General features: G+C 39.1%; 4 protein-coding genes across 4 annotated transcripts in view; 3 read left to right on the forward strand and 1 right to left on the reverse strand.

Annotated features, from left to right (window-relative positions):
• The window catches only part of LOC133546717 (gastrula zinc finger protein XlCGF17.1-like), a 113560-nt gene that overhangs the window by 20930 nt on the left and 72292 nt on the right, over positions 1 to 20338 (forward strand). The window lies entirely within an intron of this gene.
• LOC133546709 (oocyte zinc finger protein XlCOF8.4-like) overlaps positions 1 to 20338 on the forward strand; it is a 233491-nt gene that overhangs the window by 11952 nt on the left and 201201 nt on the right. The window lies entirely within an intron of this gene.
• The window catches only part of LOC133546706 (zinc finger protein 568-like), a 129060-nt gene that overhangs the window by 2353 nt on the left and 106369 nt on the right, over positions 1 to 20338 (reverse strand). The gene's annotated exons all lie outside the window — the stretch shown is intronic.
• LOC133546705 (zinc finger protein OZF-like) lies at positions 1962 to 13214 on the forward strand. The gene is made up of 2 exons (XM_061892504.1): positions 1962 to 2377; positions 9708 to 13214. The coding sequence occupies exons 1-2, from the start codon at positions 2254 to 2256 to the stop codon at positions 11135 to 11137; spliced, it is 1554 nt and encodes a 517-aa protein (XP_061748488.1). The 5' UTR covers positions 1962 to 2253; the 3' UTR covers positions 11138 to 13214.

The following is a 20338-nucleotide window of genomic DNA, read 5'->3' on the forward strand; positions in this document are numbered from 1 at the left end:
TGTCACGTGTTGCTGGCATCAAATTCTAAAGTTAATGATCATTTGCAAAAAAATAAAGTTTATCAGTTTGAACATCAAATATGTTGTCTTTGTAGCATATTCAACTGAATATGGCTTGAAAATGATTTTCAAATCATTGTATTCCGTTTATATTTACATCTAACACCATTTCCCAACTCATATGGAAACTGGGTTTGTAAACATGAGCGTTAAATGTTAAAACTAAATCTAAATCTTAAATCTAAACCTACATCTTAAAACTAAATTATCTAAATGTTAGTGCTAAATTTTCAATCTAAGTCTAAATGTAAATCTAAATTTTAAATCTACATCTCTATCTAAATGAGAGCGCTTCATGTTAAATCTAAACATAAATCTTAAATCTGAATTTAAATCCATCCATCCATCCAAGGCGGGGTAGACCCTGGACAAGTCGCTACCTCATCACAGCTGAATCTAAATCTGAGCGCTAAATGTTAAAACTAATCTCTAACCACTAGGCCTACTACATTTTGGTTTCCGTCAGCCATGTTGGGTCGAGATCATCGTCATTCTACATCCTGTACACAAATTCAAAATGACTTTTTTCATACTCGGCACATTTTCTAACATAATCTTGTTAATATGCTCAATAAGGTTCTATTCAAATGTAATACAAGTAATACGTAAGACTTTATTTGCACACTTAAGGATTTAAGTTTCCAGGTGAAAAAGATGCCACCTCACAAAAAAATATTAATTGTTTAACTCTTTATAGTCCATGAATTAATTTAGATCCAGAACACACATTGTTATATATCTTATTACATTATAATGATTATTATAATTGAATGTAAGTTTGTGTAAAATATTTTCACACAATAAAGTGTGAATACATGTTGTAAAGTGTGGGGTTGAGTTATAATTGATGTAATACAATTAGGTATGGCAAATGCATTTTGTTTACTTGCCAACTATTCAAATTATACTTAATATACATATTTGTATAATGTCATGTAATAAAACTTCAACATTATTTATGTTAATATAAGAGTTTAATTGCTAGCCAGTTCTACTTCTGAGTATTTATTTTATTTTGTTATTGAACAATTAAACACACGTAAACAATGTTTAGACACATTAAGGTACTTTCAATACAATATAAGTCAATGTTTTTTCAATATTTTACTCAGCAATATAAAAAACATCACATTAAATCCAATCCTCTTACAAACAAAACCCGTTAAAGAAAGTAAAAGTAAATATGAGAGACCATTCCAATAAGATTAAAATAAAATGTATATAATTAAATGATACACTTGTGCTTAAATGCGCTTTTTTAAAACGACTTAATATATTCCAATATAATAATGTAAGTGTTTTTCTATTTTGTACAAATCTTCCAAGACTGAATGAATAAATTGAAATCATTAACACAATTTCAGGGTTTGGATTTCACTTTAAGAAAGAGACTTTTGTTTATGAGAGCAAATGTTTCACACTTTTTAAAAATGTATATATATTCACGACACGATCGATCCACGCATGCGTGAAGTCACGTCACTTCCTGTACTTTTTACAAAGGAGCTCCCTGGACGTCACGTTCTGTGATATTTCAATGTTTTATTAATGTTTTGTATAAAATGGATTATCCAGGAGTAAAATTGAACAATAATAAAAACACGTGGAAGGGTAAATTTAAATAAATCTGGCAGTAATATCGCTACAATTTCTAGCACTTTCACTCTTGTCGTTGCAATGAATGTCGCAGGGGGGCGCCACTGAACCCCAACATTAAAGCTTTGTTTGATATACTTTGAATTTATTTTAAAAAAACAAGACACTCGTTTATATCACATTGTTATTCAAATAAATATTACCGGTTATAAAAGCATGGTAACAGTGACAGCAGGCAATATCTTATATAGAGCTACCTCTTCGTCCGCTCAGCTGTGACGTCATTCCCAGCTTCCGGTGTAAACGGAAGACAGCAGAACAGGAGGAGAAGGAGAAAGAAGTGTGCAGGACGCTAATAAGTCAGTCTTATTATTTGTTATCCAGTTTGAAATATACATCTGTGATTCATTATGTAAGGATAAAGTGGTCTGGATGCGCTAGAAGCACTGTGCCGCTTCTCGTGCTATCTTTGCTTGTTAGTTAGCTTAGCTCGCTAGTTAGCTTAGCTTGTTAGCTGCTAACAGAAGACACAGAAGTTATCAACACATCGCTAAGTAGAGATCAAGTGTGAGAGTAAAGTGTTGTGATTGTGTGAAAATGTGCCAAAGAACCATAGCAAAGTATGAGGAGGAACTTTGTCCAACAAAAGAGGAGAAGGAGCGACAACATCAACTACTGGACGCTGTTTTCAAGAAACATCAAGTTGTGTTACACAGAACAGGTTTGTTTACTTATTACTCTCACATCTTTACTAACTTTATATTTGATGAATAACACTATGCTTAATATATTGTGTATAAGAAGTTGTGTTGTCTTGTGAGGATGATGCATTCCGTCTGCTACTTGCAACGTGGTCTTGCAACCACGTGGTTGTCTGTGTTCTGTGGAATGTAACTACTAAAGATGAGTTACATATCCCAGTCCATTTGTACTACAAACTGTCAGTGGTGGAACAAGTCAGAGATGTGCTGTGGACGAGCCCCATGACATGGCCCCCTAAACCCAAATAATAAAGGTAACTCTACCATCATTTTATAACACACAATCCTCTCTGGGTTTACTACAAACAATCTCTAAACAGGTTTTAAAAAGTGTGTCCACCATTTTTGCTTAAATTTGCATTTCCCGACATTTACTTATTTTCTCACGTTCACCACAGCATCATCCCTTTCACAGGATGTAGAACAATTATCAAAGGGGATCTGATTTTTTTTTATTTTGCCTATCATTCACAATCCATATGTAAGACAATAACATGTTTTTATTTTGTATGCATTCTAAGTCCTAAACAAACATTAGCAAAATCTTGACCATCCTAATTTTACCATTTGAGTCAATGAGAGCGCCTCTATTCTGCTCACTAATAAGAATTAGTTGAGCAATATAATATACCCACAAGTCATTTTTTAAATGCTATCTCTTTAAAACATGCTGTAAAAATGCATATCCTCTTGAAATATGTCTTATAATAGCCACAAACTGGAGGATACATTTTAATTAGGATACGATTTAAATAAATAGTGTAAAGGTTTTATGGAATTTTCCAGGGTGTACCCCACCTTCTGCCCCCCTGTGAATCCAAAAGGGACAAGCGGTAGAACATGGATGGATGGATGGGACATTATAGACAGGCCTCAAATTTTTACTTTTTAAGGTCAAGACAAGTGTTGCCTTAAAGGAGGGTTCATATTTTAGGGCACCAAGGCAAATGCAATTTTTTTTCCAGTTTGTTTATTAAATGTAGAATCGCTCACATTTATTTGTGCAATAAACCTTTCGACAATTTTGACCCGTACTTTGGGTCGAAGCATAATAATTGTGTAAATGCATCAATAAGTTCTTTATGCTTGTTTAAGGTGCTTTTTTTAAAACCTTTATTTTGTTAACGCAGTCAGACCTATTATTGTGAAGGAGCAAGTGTGTTGCTGTTCTCAGAACGATGTGTGGAGGTGAAAGTTGCGACTATTGTCCTGTTTGTATATTATTCCAACATTGATGATGTCGTTCACAACACAAGCAGATGAGATGTGTTGTGGGTGTATGGATTTTCCTTTCCAGCTTTAGCTTCGTTGTTTAGTCGCTAATTTAAATGACAGCGTGTTTAAAGAATGAATGAGTGGTCCGGAACAAATTATTTTCCATCCATCCGTCTTCTTCCGCTTATCCGAGGTCGGGTCTTGGGGGCAGCAACCTAAGCAGGGAAGCCCAGACTTCCCTCTTTTTCCAGCCACTTCATCCAACTCCTCCCTGGGGGATTCCGAGGCGTTCCCGGTCAGCTGCAAGACATAGTCTTCCCAACGTGTCCTGGGTCTTCCCCGTGGCCTCCTACCGGTCGGACGTGCCCTAAACGCCTCCTGACGGAGGCGTTCGGGTGGCATCCTGACCAGATGCCCGAACCACCTCATCTGGCTCCTCTCCGTGTGGAGGAACAGCGGTTTTACTTTGAGTTCCTCCTGGATGACAGAGCTTCTCACCCTATCTCTAAGGGAGAGACCCACCACCCGGCGGAAGAAACTAATTTGGGCCGCTTGTACCCGAGTTCTTGTCCTTTCGGTCATAACCCAAAGCTCATGACCATAAGTAAGGATGGACCTTTGAGCGACCGATAAAGAGAGCTTTGCCTTCCGGCTCAGCTCCTTCTTCATCACAACGGATCGATACAGCGTCCGCATTACTGAAGACGCCGCACCGATCCGCTTGTCGATCTCACGATGCACTCTTCCCTCACTCGTGGACAAGACTCCTAGGTACTTGAACTCCTCCACTTGGGGAAAGATCTCCTCCCCAACCCCGAGATGGCACTCCACCCTTTTCCGGACGAGAACCATGGACTTTGGAGGTGCTGATTCCCATCCCAGTCGCTTCACACTCTTCTGCAAACCGATCCAGTGAGAGCTGAAGATCTTGGCCAGATGAAGCCATCAGGACCACATCATCTGCAAAAAGCAGAGACCTAATCCTGCTGCCACCAAACCAGATCCCCTCAACGCCCTGACTGCGCCTACAAATTCTATCCATAAAAGTTACGAACAGAATCGGTAACAAAGGGCAGCCTTGGCGGAGTCCAACCCTCACTGGAAACGTGACCGACTTACTGCCGGCAATGCGGACCAAGCTCTGACACTGATCATAGTGGTAGCGGACCGCCACAATCAGACTCTCTGAGCACTCCCCACAGGACTTCCCGAGGGACACGGTCAAATGCCTTCTCCAAGCCCACAAAACACATGTAGACTGGTTGGGCAAACTCCCATGCACCCTCAAGGACCCTGCCCAGAGTATAAAGCTGGTCCACAGTTCCATGACCAGGACTAAAACCACACTGTTCCTCCTGAATCCGAGGTTCGACTGTCTGGCCTAGGGTCCTCTCCAGTACACCTGAATAGACCTTACCGGCAAGGCATTATTTTCCCTGACAAATGTTGCTTCTCCTTAGAATGACAACATTGCTCTTACATTGATGTCAATTTCCCTGATATTGTGCAATGAAAAGCAGATTTTGTTTTATTAGCCAGTTCTGTGACACCGGAAGTCATTGTTGAAATAATATGCCTTATTTTTTGTTGAGTTCAGTGATTATTGACTGGATTATTACTTTGGGAAGGTCAGAGAAGAAGAGTTGTGGTCTTGTGAGAATTTTCTAGTAGGTCACCTGCTAATGTTAGCCAAGTTAGCTGCTCATGTGTGTTGGAGTGGAGACGGCTGAGGGGAGTCGTGTATGAAACAAGCTCAGCTTCCTCATGAACATGACATGATGATGTCACATAAGGACTACACGCCTACACTCACAAAAGAATGGCACCGTTTGGGCCCCCAGACCCGCTTTATTTTTGTCTTATTGAGGCAGCGCTTTTTTACGCTTTCAGACCAAACGAACAAAAGAAGACCTTTTGTATGCAGTTTGAGAGCCGCAGCTGGAGAAAATAAACACACAGTGTATCCATGACTGCAAAGTTCATTGACCGTTTGTTTGATTGACGGACTAATGTTTTAATACCTCCGTTTTATTACCTCTCACACAAACATGCTTGTGGGGGAGTTTTCTGTGTCTACGTACCTTCCACACATGCGTACACCCACCTGAGTAACATTTGTCCAAGTTGCACCATCCCCACATTTTTTAACCTATTCAAACCATTCCAACATCAACACATTCCACTCACATATATTATATATTAAGGTTTATTTGAAATAGGGACGGATCCAAAAAACGTAGACATCTGAAACAGTTATCCAATGTATGCATCATAGTGTTTGTAGCCAAAGCTAATTTACAACACTTGTCCCCAACAACAACAACAACAACAACACAGATCCAACATCATTAAAACAAGAAAATGAAAATAAGACAAAAATGAGTCGATAATAATGATAATAGAAATAATACAAAGCGCAAACTAGATAAAAGCCAATGATAATAATAACAACACAACGTGCAGGCTAGATAAAAACCAATTAGTAAAAATTAGAAAAAACTAAACATGGGAACACGATTGCTGCTCAACTAGCCATAATTTTGTTTGTTTTTTGAAAGTGACAAGTGCAGTTATACTTTTCAAAGTGTCAGGTAAAGAGTTCCATAGTTGTGGTCTTTTTATTGAAAAGGCAGTCTGGGCAAAAGATGTTCTACGGAATGGAACACAACAGTTGCCTTTTGACATTGCTCTGGTGGTAGTTCTGGTACCACTTTGCAGTCTTGTAATGGCCTTGCAGAGCAATTGGGGAGCAGAGTTATCCAAACATTTAAAAACCAGTTTGACTGTATGTAACAAAATAACATTGGTAAAACTTAAAATATTGTATTTGGTTAAAATTTGGCAAGGTTTTCATCCATCTGGGAATTGCCCAGTTTTAATGGAAATATTAAAATGCGGTTAAAATTTGGCAATGATGATATCGTATTCTCTTCTTGTCTAGGACTTTCAAGGCACGGTAATAAAGACACTCAATGGTCTTGACTGCTGACTGGGACCATGTAGTTAAGCCATAAGATATGTGTGAAAGAATCATTGAATTCATAAAAATAAAAGCACAGCTGAGAGTTAAGCAGTTTCTTATAATCTTAAAACAGCCTAGGTTGGCCTTCAGAGTTTTACACATTTTCTTAATGTGACTTTTAAAATTCAGCTGATAGTCTATGATTATGCCCAAATATTTGACTTCAGGTACTTGTTCAATGACCTCATCATTAATTTTTGTGTTCAGGTTTGTTTGAGGTTGCTTTTTTATGGAGAAGCAGACAGAGTTAGTCTTTTTAGTGTTCAGGGTTAAACAGGATGATGCCAGCCAAGATGCTATTTTGTCTAATTTAGCTTTTAGCTTTTCAGCAACTAGAGTACAGGTCCTACCAGATGTATATATGACTGTGTCATCCGCATACATCTGTAAATCTATATCTGTGCATACATCTGGTAGGTCATTGATGTATAGACTAAATAGTATCGGTCCCAAGACACTACCCTGAGGTATCCCTGTTTCAATTTTGCGGAAGGAAGATCTCACATTATTAATGGTGACACATTGTTCACGGCCCTTTAGATGTGACTCAAGACAGGACAATGACTGTTTGAATTAGTTGAATTTACAGTAGTTAGTTTTGAAATTAAAATGTTATGATTGACTGTATCAAATGCTTTTTTTAAGTCTGAAAATTCTGCACCGACTACCTGTCCTTTGTCAAGGGAATGTTTGATCTTTTCAGTTAAAAAACAAGTGGCAGATTCTGTAGAATGGTTACGTCTGAGTCCGAATTGCAAGGGATTCAAATAGTGATTTGTCTCAAGGTGGTGCATTAGTTGTTCCGAAACAATCTTCTCCAGGACTTTAGATGAAACTGGAAGAAGGCTGATGGGTCTATAGTTAGATGTTAATCCAGCATCACCAGATTTTAAAAGTGGTATTACCTGTGCAGTTTTCCATCCATCTGGGAATTGCCCAGTTTTAATGGAAATATTAATAAGACGGGTAAGAGGCTGTATAAGGATGCCGCTATTTTAAAAAAAAATAAAAGCTGTGTCTAGGTTATAAATATCCTTTGAGTATGTGGTGTTTAGGTCATGTATGGCATTTAAGACAGTTGTCTGACTAACCTCCTTGAGCTGAAATCAGCTGTCTTGTTTATCAGGTATGTCTGTTGTTTGATCATCATTAGTCAGACAGGAAAAACCCGAGGAAAGGTTTTTGACAGATTCTATAAAGAATTCTTTGAACTCATTTGAGACTTGAGTACAATCAGTAATGATTTTGTCTCCTACTTTAGTTTATATTGGGTTTGGGTGGTGTTACCCTCTGGGTTTAATAGATTATGTAGTAGTTTCCAGATCATTTTGCCATTTCCTTTGGCCTCTAAAAGCATGTGGATGTAATAGTTTGATTGGGACATTCCGAGCTGTTTAACTACTTGATTACGTAAGTCTTTAAATATTTTCGAATCTGTGTCACTACGAGTTTTGATAAAAGTTTTTGAGGCATAATCTCTTATTTTCATTAATTTCCGGATATCATAATTTTTTCGCTTTCTAATATATTTATCAATAATGTGTCCGATAGCAGACATTAGCTGATTACAACAGGCGTGTACTTGGTCATGTTGTTGGAGCTCGTCTCAAGTAAGACCCTTTAATTCGTTTTCAAATGCAGTTGTTGATTGGTGAGGGATCTCAAGTTTAAAAGTTTTCTGATCTTGACTTTTAAACCTCGTCAGACGTTTCTTTGTGGGTTTTCTTGCAGCTAATGTCAGATTATCATCTAACAAGCCGGTAACTAGATTTTATGATTCTGTCAGGCTTGTTTGTGAGGATTAACTCAATTAGTGTCTGAGTGTTTTTAGTGATACATGTGGGGTTCTATCTTCTGACTAAAGTCATGTTTGGATGTGAGGTCTTTTAGTTTTTTTCTGCAGTGTTTATCTAGCCAGTTTAAGTTGAAGTCTCCGAAGACAGGTACTTCACTGTTATTCTTAAAATTCTTAAACAGTACATCTAAGTCTTCGCATAGCATTGCAGCGCACGCAGATGGAGGGCTGTATACCACCAATACATTGAATTGCATGTTTTGTGATAGTGTGACATTGATACATAAACATTCAGTAGATATATCAGCAGTCAGGGGAATTTCCCTTGCATTAAGTAAGTCTTTGACATATATCAGTACCCCCCCTCCCCTTTCCACAGTTCGGTCCCTTCTAAAACATTTATATCCCGGAACACTGATTAAGTTGTTTAAAATGTTATCATGCAGCCATGTTTCACTTATGCATAGAAAATCAAGATTAGACTCGGACAGTAATAATCTGATTTCATCACACCTGCGAACTAGGCTTCGTATGTTTAAGTGACCTCCCAAAATACCCTTGGGTTTCACTTCAGGATCCCAAATCACTTTAGCAGGATTAACAGTATGAAAAAGCAGTCTGTTTCTGCTTCGTCTGTGCTTGTGTTTGGATTGTTCTTTTTTCACCTTTTATAGAAGCCAGGCGGTGGAAACTGACACATTGACTCTGAAACAAAAAACGGATCGAGTCTGTTGCCGTGGCGCTACCGTTCCACATCCAGTGGAAATCCTGGTTACACTTACAAACGTTGCTTGGTGAGATCAATGACGAAACCTTACTTCGGGTTCAAGGCACGAAGGAAAAGGAAATACACTTTCAAACCAGAGCACTCGCAGTGAGCAAACTCGACCACAAGATGGCGTCATAGCTGAGACAACAATACAGAATACAGATTTACACTGTAAACAACCTCATCTTTTCTCCAAGCTTATACATCAGTAACTGACATTAACATCACAGGGGCCGCTGGAGCCTATCCCAGCTGCATTCAGGCAGATTGGAATTTATCGCAATTTAGATTTTAGGCCATATTGCCCATCCCTCGTAAAAAGTGGTCTTCTATTCCTGTGAATAATGTTGTAAAGAGCAATGTGTTTGTTTTCAGGCCAATTAATATAATCACTTTTTATTTTAAGTACATGTAAACTTACTGAATGCCTCATGTGACTGAGCAAATCTGGACATTTCTCAAGCATATTTGTCATTGTGTGTCCTGCAGACGTCTGTGGAGAACAACGTCTGCCTGAAAAAAAGGAGAGTAGCTTCAGGATGGTGAAGGAGGATCCATCGAAGAGGAAGACCAGGCGCCACGGACCTTCTGGCGTCTCCTTTTCCTCTTTGACACAGACCCTTCCCTGTAAAAAGGAAGAGGAAGACTCACTGACGCCCCACATTAAAGAGGAAGAGGAGGAACACAGCATCACTCAAGAGGGAGATCATCTTGAAGGACTGGAGGAGTTCCCAGTGACTGGTGTCCCTGTGAAGAGTGAAGATGATGAGGTGAAAGGTGAAAGTGAGGAGAGGGGAGGGGGGGAGCCTCCAAGCAGCAGCTCAACACAACACATGACAACAGAAGCTGATGGAGACCACTGTGGAGGATCACAAGCAGACAAGCTCTTAGCTCCACTATCAGATAGTGAGGACACAACGTCACACTCTCCTGACACTGATGATGAAGACTCTAAAGATGATAAGACATGTCACACTGACAACACTCACTTCACATCTTCTCACTCTCACAAAACCTTTCAATACCATTGTCGTCTGAAATCACACATTAGAACACACACTGGAGAAAAACCTTATGTCTGTTCAATCTGTGGTAAAGGTTTTGTTGAAAAGCAGAGTTTGAAAAAACACACAATATTACACACTGGTGAAAACCCTTTTATCTGTTCAACCTGTGGTAAAGGTTTTGTCGAAACTCACAAATTGAAAGTACACATGAGAACACACACTGGTGAAAAACATTTTTCCTGTTCAGTCTGTGGTAAAGGTTTTACAAATGGTCACAATTTGAAAGTACACATGACAACGCACACTGGAGAAAAATCTTTTATCTGTTCAATCTGTAGTAGAGGTTTTGTTCTAAGTAAATATTTGAAAGTACACATGAGAATGCACACTGGAGAAAAACCTTTTTCTTGTTCAATCTGTAGCTTATCTTTTTCAAGGAAGGAACATTTGAAAGTACACATGAGAACACACACTGGCAAAAAACCTTTTTCCTGTTCAACCTGTGGTAAAGGTTTTACACAAAGTCAGAGTTTGAAAGAACACATGAAAATACACAGTGTAGAAAAACCTTTTTCCTGTTCAATTTGTTGTAAAGATTTTTTAAATCGACAGTCTGTAAAAGTACACATGAGAACACACACTGGCGAAAAACCTTTTTCCTGTTCAACCTGTGGTAAAGGTTTTACACAAAGTCAGTGTTTGAAAGTACACATGAGAACACACACTGGTGAAAAATCACATTCCTGTTCAATCTGCAACAGAAGCTTTAGTGACCGATCAACCCTTGTAGCACACATGAGAAGACACCCAGGAGAGAAAGTGTTGAGTTGCAGTGTGTGTGGTGAAAGATTGTCTTCTAAGTACCAGTGTAAGAAACACAAGTGTGCTGGTGAGAACAGCAGCAGCAAATGAAACTGCAGGATTTGAAATAAACTGTCCAGACTTTCATTTTGACTTTCTAACAACATCAGCACAACATCAATCAAGTACATGCATTAATGTACTTTTATTAAATATTGAACAAAATAATTTGACCGAAAAGGTGAGTGTAAACAGTACAAGACATATTTTACATACAAAAAACATTTTATTTGTATATGTATGCATAATACAATTTTAAACTTATTCATAATAGTTTTTTATAGGCGTTTGAAATATTGAAGAATTACATTTTTTTTTATTTGTAATTGTTAATAACCCCATAGATTATCACCTTTATATGATATACATATGTACTGGTTCACATCTGAAACATCTTCTGGACCACTTCAGGAAGCATATTATTATTTACTTTATACATCATTTGAACAGTTGTCTTTTATACAATTTTAAAATGTGTGTCTTTTTGAATCATTTGTTGGGTCTCTCTAATCCATTTTATTAATGATCTTTATTACTCTGCTTCACAGTGTGAATGTTGTCTGTCTATCTGTGTTGGCCCTGCGATGAGGTGGCGACTTGTCCAGGGTGTACCCCGCCTTCCGCCCGATTGTAGCTGAGATAGGCGCCAGCGCCCCACGCAGCCCCGAAAGGGAATAAGCGGTAGAAAATGGATGGATGGAATTACTGTCTTTTGTAATATGATGATTGTGTTGTGATTGTTTCATATGTATGTCCCCAGATCTTTATACAATATAAAAGTGAGAGAAAATGGCTGAAGTGTTTGTGGAAGGATGGTTTTGTTTTTACAAACTTACATTTGTGGATAAAAAAAAAACTCCTATTATTGTGTTTTAAACATTTTTATGGTTGTTTTTCTTTTTAACATCCCCAAAACAATATCAATATCAATCAAAGTTTGTCTTTTTAGGCAAAAGCCAATATTGTACATCATCCTACATAGATTTACTTTGCATACATTCATAAAATAAACAGTTTATTTTGTTTCCCAATCACAGAACGAACAAGTGTTGTCTTCAATTGCAATTCAATATCCTAAAAATGATTTTAAGTGGTCAATTCCGGGGTTGTTTTTTTTCCAAAATGAACCCCTTTGCCTTTGGAAGATTGGAAACTTTCAAGTTCTATTTTTTTTTAATATACTATTGAAGAAATAGTAAATAATTACAAAAGATGGTATGCTGTAATTAGAATGTTTTTTACAAAAGCCTTTTATTTTTAGTAATTATTTTTATTTGCAGGTTATAGTTAATGAAATCTTCAATTCATAAAATACTTTTCTCACTCAATAAGTGCATCAGTGACCAAATGCCTTTTTCAAACCATTGCTGTTCAAAGATGGATTTGTTTCTCATTTTAATATAAGAACAATTCCATAGTGGAGTATTGTGTGTGATGAAGTTGTGTTTGTAAATTAGTTTCCAGTACAACAACACTACTCTAGCCTTGACTGGAGGGCAAAGCAGGTCTAAATAGCAACCGGCTGATTGACAGTCCAGGTGTGGCCAGGTGCCAATCAGCCGCATCTGAGGGGAAACAGCTCTCAGAGAGACAAGCAGGAAACTGAACCAAAATAAGAGCGCTTACAGGAAATAAAAACAAACACAGAGGAAAAAACCTAACTAAACTGTCAGTGACAAATTTGACACATTTATTAAAAAAACAAAACTTCTATCGATATTTGCAGTTGCGGCATTTTGTTAATATGAAGGTGAAAAATGTAACAAAGACCAGCATATGTTTAATTGAACTGTTTACAAAAGTTTACAATTCAGAAACTATTGATAGAAGTGTTTCATGCTTGTATAAGAAATCATATTCAACTTTATATATTAAAACAAAATGGGAGAAGGAAGGAGGGATAACTACATCTGAGGAAGAATGGACAATAAAATGGAGATATCAATGGACTTGTAGCAGCTCACCCAAGTGGAGAGTTTGGCTGGGAAAGTTTTATTCCACCTTCTCAGAAGTCTCAGTATGATAACAACTCCCCTGCCTGTTGGACAAATTGTGGGAATCTAAAGGCAAACCACTAGCATGTTTTCTGGGACTGCTCTGCCATAAAGGACTATTGGAAAGAGATACACCAAGCTCTACAGGATATTTTCAAATCACCCCTTGAAAGTAACATTCTGTTTTTCACACATCGCACCTCAGGATTGGCTGAAAAAGGAGAAATACTTCATGAATATCCTACTAGTGGCTTGTAAAAAGAGCATTACCAGGAAATGGATATTACAGGAGAGCCCAACTTTGAAGAAATGGATGGAAATCACAATGGACATTTATAAAACACAGGAGATAACAGCTTTATCAAAAGGATAAACTAGAGAAATGTACTTCATACTGGGAATACTGGCTCCATTATGTCACGCCACATAAGCCTGATTTTATTTTTTCCAATTCGTGATTAAACTGTGTTTTTTTTTTTTAAAGATGACTCCCTATATGTACATAGTTTTTTCTATTTATTTATTTACTAACTGTTCATATTCTTTCATTTTTTTTATTATTATTATCGTTATTATTGTTAATATTACTTTGGTTAGTTTTTTTTTCTTTTTTTGCTGATTTTCTGTGAGTGTTTTGCTGGATTTCAGCAGTTTGTTTTGTTTTCTTCATAGAAAAGTTGCTCTGGGTTTTTGTTCTTCTATCAATAAATATCCCTTTTTTCACTGCACGGTGACACCTCGTTCTTCTGCATCTTAAAAATAACGAAATGATTGTAACTAGCATTCCCAATTTCCAGTTTTTGGTGAACTCTTGTGAAAAATCCACTCTCATGTTACTCTTTATAGTTAATTCATTTTTAAATTAATAAAATACTAACTGAGTCCTGCTGCTAGTTCACTTTTTGTGGTGTCATTTTGCTACCTGTTTAGGAAATTATATGTTCTTAAATATATAAATAATCTTCCATATTGGCAGCTATAGTGATTCATTTATTCAGCAGAGCAATACTGTTAGGAGCTGAATTAGATGGAACCCAAGGATGCAGAGACATATTGTTTGTAGACAAAATGTATTCTTTTATTCTGGGCGCAAGGAGGATGTAGCCACAAAAACATAAAGCGATGGTGGAGCACAAAAACACACCATAAAAACTACTAAGATAAATACCAAAACTAAACCAAAAGCGCTAGTAAAGACTGGGAATAATACTGAGAGATAAGATAAAAAATAAAAGAGCAAAGTACAAAAATAAATCTCTAGACGAAGCTAGGAAACATACTTCAAGAATGAAGTAAAACAGAAACACAAAATGATAAACTGCAAGCGTTAGTCGGAGCTGGATAAACAGGCAAACCTGCAAGATGCACGAGCAAAAACAGGAGGGTTTAGCAAGTGAGACGAGAAGGACAGTCATGCGTGAGGAACAGCAGTAACCACAAAGTACCGGCGCTAACGGGCCGTAAGCAGCCAGCTAATAAAGGCACGCTAATCTTTGATTGATTGATTGATACTTTTATTAGTAGATTGCACAGTTCAGTACATATTCCGTACAATTGACCACTAAATGGTAACACCCCAATACGTTTTTCAACTTGTTTAAGTCGGGGTCCACGTTAATCAATTCATGGTACAAATATATACTATCAGCATAATACAGTCATCACACAGGTTAATCATCATAGTATGTACATTGAATTATTTACATTATTTACAATCTGGGGGTGGGATGCGGATTTTTGGTTGATATCAGTACTTCAGTCATCAACAATTGCATCAACAGAGAAATGTGGACATTGAAACAGTGTAGGTCTTACAGTAAGATATGTACAGCCAGCAGAGAACATAGTGAGTTCACATAGCATAAGAACAAGTATATACATTAGAAGAACATTTGAGTTGTTTATAATCCGGGGAGATGGGATGTGAATGGAGGAGGGTATTAGTAAAGGGTTGAAGTTGCCTGGAGGTGTTGTTTTAGAGCGGTTTTGAAGGAATATAGAGATGCACTTACTTTTACACCTGTTGGGAGTGCATTCCACATTGATGTGGCATAGAAAGAGAATGAGTTAAGACCTTTGTTAGATCGGAATCTGGGTTTAACGTGGTTTGTGGAGCTGCCCCTGGTGTTGTGGTTATGGCGGTCATTTACGTTAAGGAAGTAGTTGGACATGTACTTCGGTATCAAGGAGGTGTAGCGGATTTTATAGACTAGGCTCAGTGCAAGTTGTTTTACTCTGTCCTCCACCCTGAGCCAGCCCACTTTGGAAAAGTCGGTTGGAGTGAGGTGTGATCTGGGGTGGAGGTCTAAAAGTAACCGGACTAGCTTATTCTGGGATGTTTGGAGTCTAGATTTAAGGGTTTTGGAGGTGCTAAGGTACCAGGAGGAGCAAGCGTAATCGAAAAAGGGTTGAATGAGAGTTCCCGCTAGAATCTTCAAGGTGCTTTTGTTGACCAGAGAGGAGATTCTGTAGAGGAATCTCGTTCTTTGGTTGACCTTTTTGATCACCTTGGTTGCCATTTTATCACAGGAAAGATTAGCCTCTAGAATGGAACCTAGGTAGGTGATCTCATCCTTCCTGGTGATAACAATGTCACCCACTTTTATAGTGAAGTCACTGACCTTCTTAAGTTTGATATGGGACCCAAATAGGATGGATTCCGTTTTACCTAAGTGTATGGATAGCTTGTTGTCAGCGAGCCAGGTGCAAATATTGAGGAGTTCATCACTGAGGATTTGTTCCACCTGTGACTTGTCCTTGCCGGATACCAGCAGGGCCGAGTCATCCACAAACAGGAGGAATTCACAGTGGCATGCTGAGGGCATGTCATTTACGTATATTAGGAACAGTAAAGGTCCTAGTATACTGCCTTGGGGGACTCCACAGCTTACTGAGAGGGGAGGGGCACCTCTACCACCTGTTTCTTCCCCTCCAAGTAAGATTGCATCCAGCTTGATGAGGTTTCATCGAATCCGATTGCTCGGAGCTTATCCAACAGTATAGCGTGGTTAACGGTGTCAAAGGCCTTCTGAATGTCCAGCATGACCATGCCGCAGTATTTGCCCGCCTCCACCTCATGTTTGATGTGGTCGCTCAGATAGAGAAGGCATGTGTCAGTGGAGTGCTTAGTTCTGAAGCCGGATTGGAATTTGTACATTAGTTTATTAGTAGCAAGGTATCTATCAACCTGTTCATAAACTATTTTCTCCATTACTTTGGAAATGGAAGTGAGAATAGAAACAGGTCGGTAGTTACCAGGTTCTAATTTGCTTCCTTTTTTTATAAAGGGGGGTTACTCTTGCTATCTTGAAATCCTTGGGTAACTGGCCTTGTTTGATTGAGAAGTTTATTATATGTGTGATTATTGGGGCAATGGTGGTGGCAGAGTCCATGAGGAATCTGGAGGGGATATTGTCAAGGCCGGTGGTCTTGTTTGGGTGGAGCGCGCTCAATTTATTAAGCACCTCGTTAGCTGAGACCATTTCTAATTTGAAATTGTTGTTGACTACTCCGAGCTTTTTGTAGAAGGCTTTAATGTGTTCTACACCAAAGCGACCAGAATGTTGGGATAGCTTGTTTACGAGAGTTGTGGCTATGTTGGTAAAAAAGATGTTAAGTCTGCTTGCTATCTCTATTTTGTCATTGATATAATTTTTTTTTAAGGATTTAGTCAGGTTGTTTGTTTTATTTCTTAATTTATTGCATTGCTTTTTGAGCGTTGAAAGGAGTGATTTGAGGTTATTATTATTGTGTTGTTTATTTACTTCGGTTTTACACTTTTGATATTCGAAATATTTTCTGTCCCTATCTTTTATGGCAGCTAATAGGTCTGGATTGATCCACGGTTCATAGCGGGCTTTGATCCTGACTGTTCTCATGGGAGCTATATAATTTAGTATCGCTAGAAACGCAGTTTTGAAGCCATCCCAAGCATCTTCAACCAGGTTGCTGGTGAGCACAGGGGACCAGTCCCACTCATCTAATTTGAGGTTGAAATTATCACTGTTGTATTTTTTAAGGGATCTGGATTGAGCTGTTATGTGGCCATTGGCTTTAGGTTTACTTATTTTGCGCGTGCAGAAGGTTATATAGTGGTCGCTAAAACCACAGATCATGACCCCACTATTTTTAATATTATGCCGGTCTGATGTGAGGATGAGATCTATGGTTGACTGGGTGGAAACACACACCCGTGTGGGGAGTGTTATTAGCTGGGAAAGAGCATGCAGATTACAGAATTTGCTGTAAGATTTGAAGACAGGCGCATCTCTGCGTTGAATATCTGTGTTCAGATCTGCAGTTATAATAATCTCCATGTTTTCTACACCAGCTAAGCACTCCTCCAGGGCACCATAGAAATCACTCTGATTAGGGGGTCTGTATACAGTCCCTATTAGTACCGGCTTAGCGTTAGTGAATTTGATTTCTGCCCACACAGATTCAAGGGTATTGTGCTTGAGATCAGAGCGAGTTATGTATTTAATATCCTGGTGAATATACATACAAACACCACCACCATGTTTATTCCTGTCCTTTCTGATGACCGAGAAGTTTTCTATCTCTATCTCTGAATCAGAAACACTCTCATCTAATTTAGTTTCGGAGAAACACACGATATTTACCTTATTTTTGTGGAACATTTCTCTGATTTGGTCGAGTTTATTTCCAGAGAGGCTGTTCACATTAAGATGGATGATGTGTAGCCCACCGGAACCAAAGACAACATCAGAGTCCGTTGGAGAGAAGTACTGTCCAGAAGATGGAGGGGTGTTGGTTGTTATTGAGGTTTCTGTGGCAAGACTTGGGGGAGGAAGAGAGGGAGAGTGGCCTATTGTTCGTCGTCCAGGTGATGGGGGAGCGGTGTGGTTGAAGAGGGGGAGGGGGGGCCAGGTAGGAGTGGTGGGGGTAGATGTGCTTTTCGCGGGTTTTGGTGAGGTTGAGAACAAAGACCATGGATCCACGAAGAGACCCCCGAAACCTGTGTAGGCTGTGGGAGGTCAAGGTGACGCGGTGATGACCCTCAAGGTTTCAGGAGAAGTTAGGAGGACCTCCGCGCTGCCGACTTTAATGGTGGCCAGGGAGTCGTCAGAAGCCGTTACGCCGTCCGCCGCTGAGCCGCTGTCTGAGCAGTCTTCCTCCATCTCTGGGCCGCCAACCGCACCGATGTTCGGGGTGAAGTCCTCCGTCGTGCCGCCGACCGCTGGATCGCAGGTGAGCTCGTGTGATGGTGAACAAGTAGGAGCTGGCGTAGGTGGACAGCTAATGTTTTTAGCATAGCTCCGACGAGGTCCCGCAGCTACGCTAGCTTCCTCGGCGTCGTTAGCAACAACATTGCTAGGCTTCGCCTTCGACTGTGGATGAGAGAGAGAGTCAATCTGATGTGCAAACAACATCATGAAACTTCAGTATACCACAAATACAACTTGCTTCCGACAAAAAAGTATACACAATTGCTGTCTTCCTCGCTGATAAAACATGATAGCAACATGCATCTGCCAGCTCAGGATCGCCCCCACTTCTCAGTGTGGTGAGTTGGAGTATCAATCAATCAATCAATGTTTACTTATATAGCCCTAAATCACTAGTGTCTCAAAGGGCTGCACAAACCACCACGACATCCTCGGTAGGCCCACATAAGGGCAAGGAAAACTCACACCCAGTGGGACATCGGTGACAATAATGACTATGAGAACCTTGGAGAGGAGGAAAGCAATGGATGTCGAGCGGGTCTAACATGATACTGTGAAAGTTCAATCCATAATGGATCCAACACAGTCGCGAGAGTCCAGTCCAAAGCGGATCCAACACAGCAATACAGTGCTGAAATCCGTATTTTCAAGGCCTACTGAAAGCCACTACTAGCCACCACGCAGTCTGATAGTTTATATATCAATGATGAAATATTAACATTGCAACACATGCCAATACGGCCGCTTTAGTTTACTAAATTGCATTTTTAAATTTCCCGGGAGTTTCGTCTTGAAAACGTCGTGTAATGATGACGTGTACGCAAGACGTCACACACTGTTAGGAAATATGAGCGCTGCACACACACACAGCTAAAAGTCGTCTGCTTTAACGGCATAATTACACAGTATTTTGGAGATCTGTGTTGCTGAATCTTTTGCAATTTGTTCAATTAATATTGGAGAAGTCAAAGTAGAAAGATGGAGTTGGGAAGCTTTAGCCTTTAGCCACACAAACACACAGTGATTCCTTGTTTGAAATTCCCGGAGGCGAAGCTTTCCTATGGATCACAGCGGTCAAGCGAACATGGATCCCGACCAAATGTCAACCAGCAGTTTTGGGTGAGAAAATTGTGGTAAAAAGTCGCCACTTACCGGAGATCAGTTGAGCTTGTGCCATCCATACAGCTGCCGTCGACTTCCTTCAAACACTGGCCTCAAGACACCCGTGGACACACCCCTCTGACTATCAGGTAATATTAAACTCACTAAAACACTAGCAACACAATAGAAAGATAAGGGATTTCCCAGGTTTATCCTGATAAATGTGTCTAAAAACATCAGAATCCGTCCCAATGCAATCGCCTTTTTTTTTAAACTTGATTTATTTATTTTTTTTCTAGTCTGTCACTATCAATATCCTCAAACACAAATCTTTCATCCTCGCTCAAATTAATGGGGAAATTGTCGTTTTCTCGGTCCAAATAGCTCTTTTTATTGGAGGCTCCGATTAAAAACAATGTGAGGATTTGAGGAGCCATCACACGGGTGACGTCATTGTCTGCGACTTCCGGTACAGGCAAGGCTTTTCTATTAGCGACCAAAAGTTGCGAACTTTATCGTGGATGTTCTCTACTAAATCCTTTCAGCAAAAATATGGCAATATCGCGAAATGATGAAGTATGACACATAGAATGGACCTGCTAACCCCGTTTAAATAAGAGCATCTCATTTCAGTAGGCCTTTAGGTCTTATAATCAAGGAATAATGAGGTCACACTGATATTAGAACATTAATGCTAAGGTTTCATCCAGTAGTGGACCGGTTATGTCTGATGATGATGATGATGATGAAGATGTATCTGTGCAAGTGAACAATTGGATCCACAAGGGACAACAACCCTTTCCACAGACTACACACACATCATAAACATCGATCTTCAAAACCTTCAACAATATATTTGAAGAAGACTTTAGGGTTGAAAGTGAAGATGTGAGGTGAAATAAGTACAAATGCAGCAATAAAAACAAGCAACTCCACTCACGATGGCTCTAAAGTTCTGTGATGTGTTG

This window comes from Nerophis ophidion, unplaced genomic scaffold, assembly GCF_033978795.1.
Source record: "Nerophis ophidion isolate RoL-2023_Sa unplaced genomic scaffold, RoL_Noph_v1.0 HiC_scaffold_38, whole genome shotgun sequence".
NCBI lineage: Eukaryota > Metazoa > Chordata > Actinopteri > Syngnathiformes > Syngnathidae > Nerophis > Nerophis ophidion.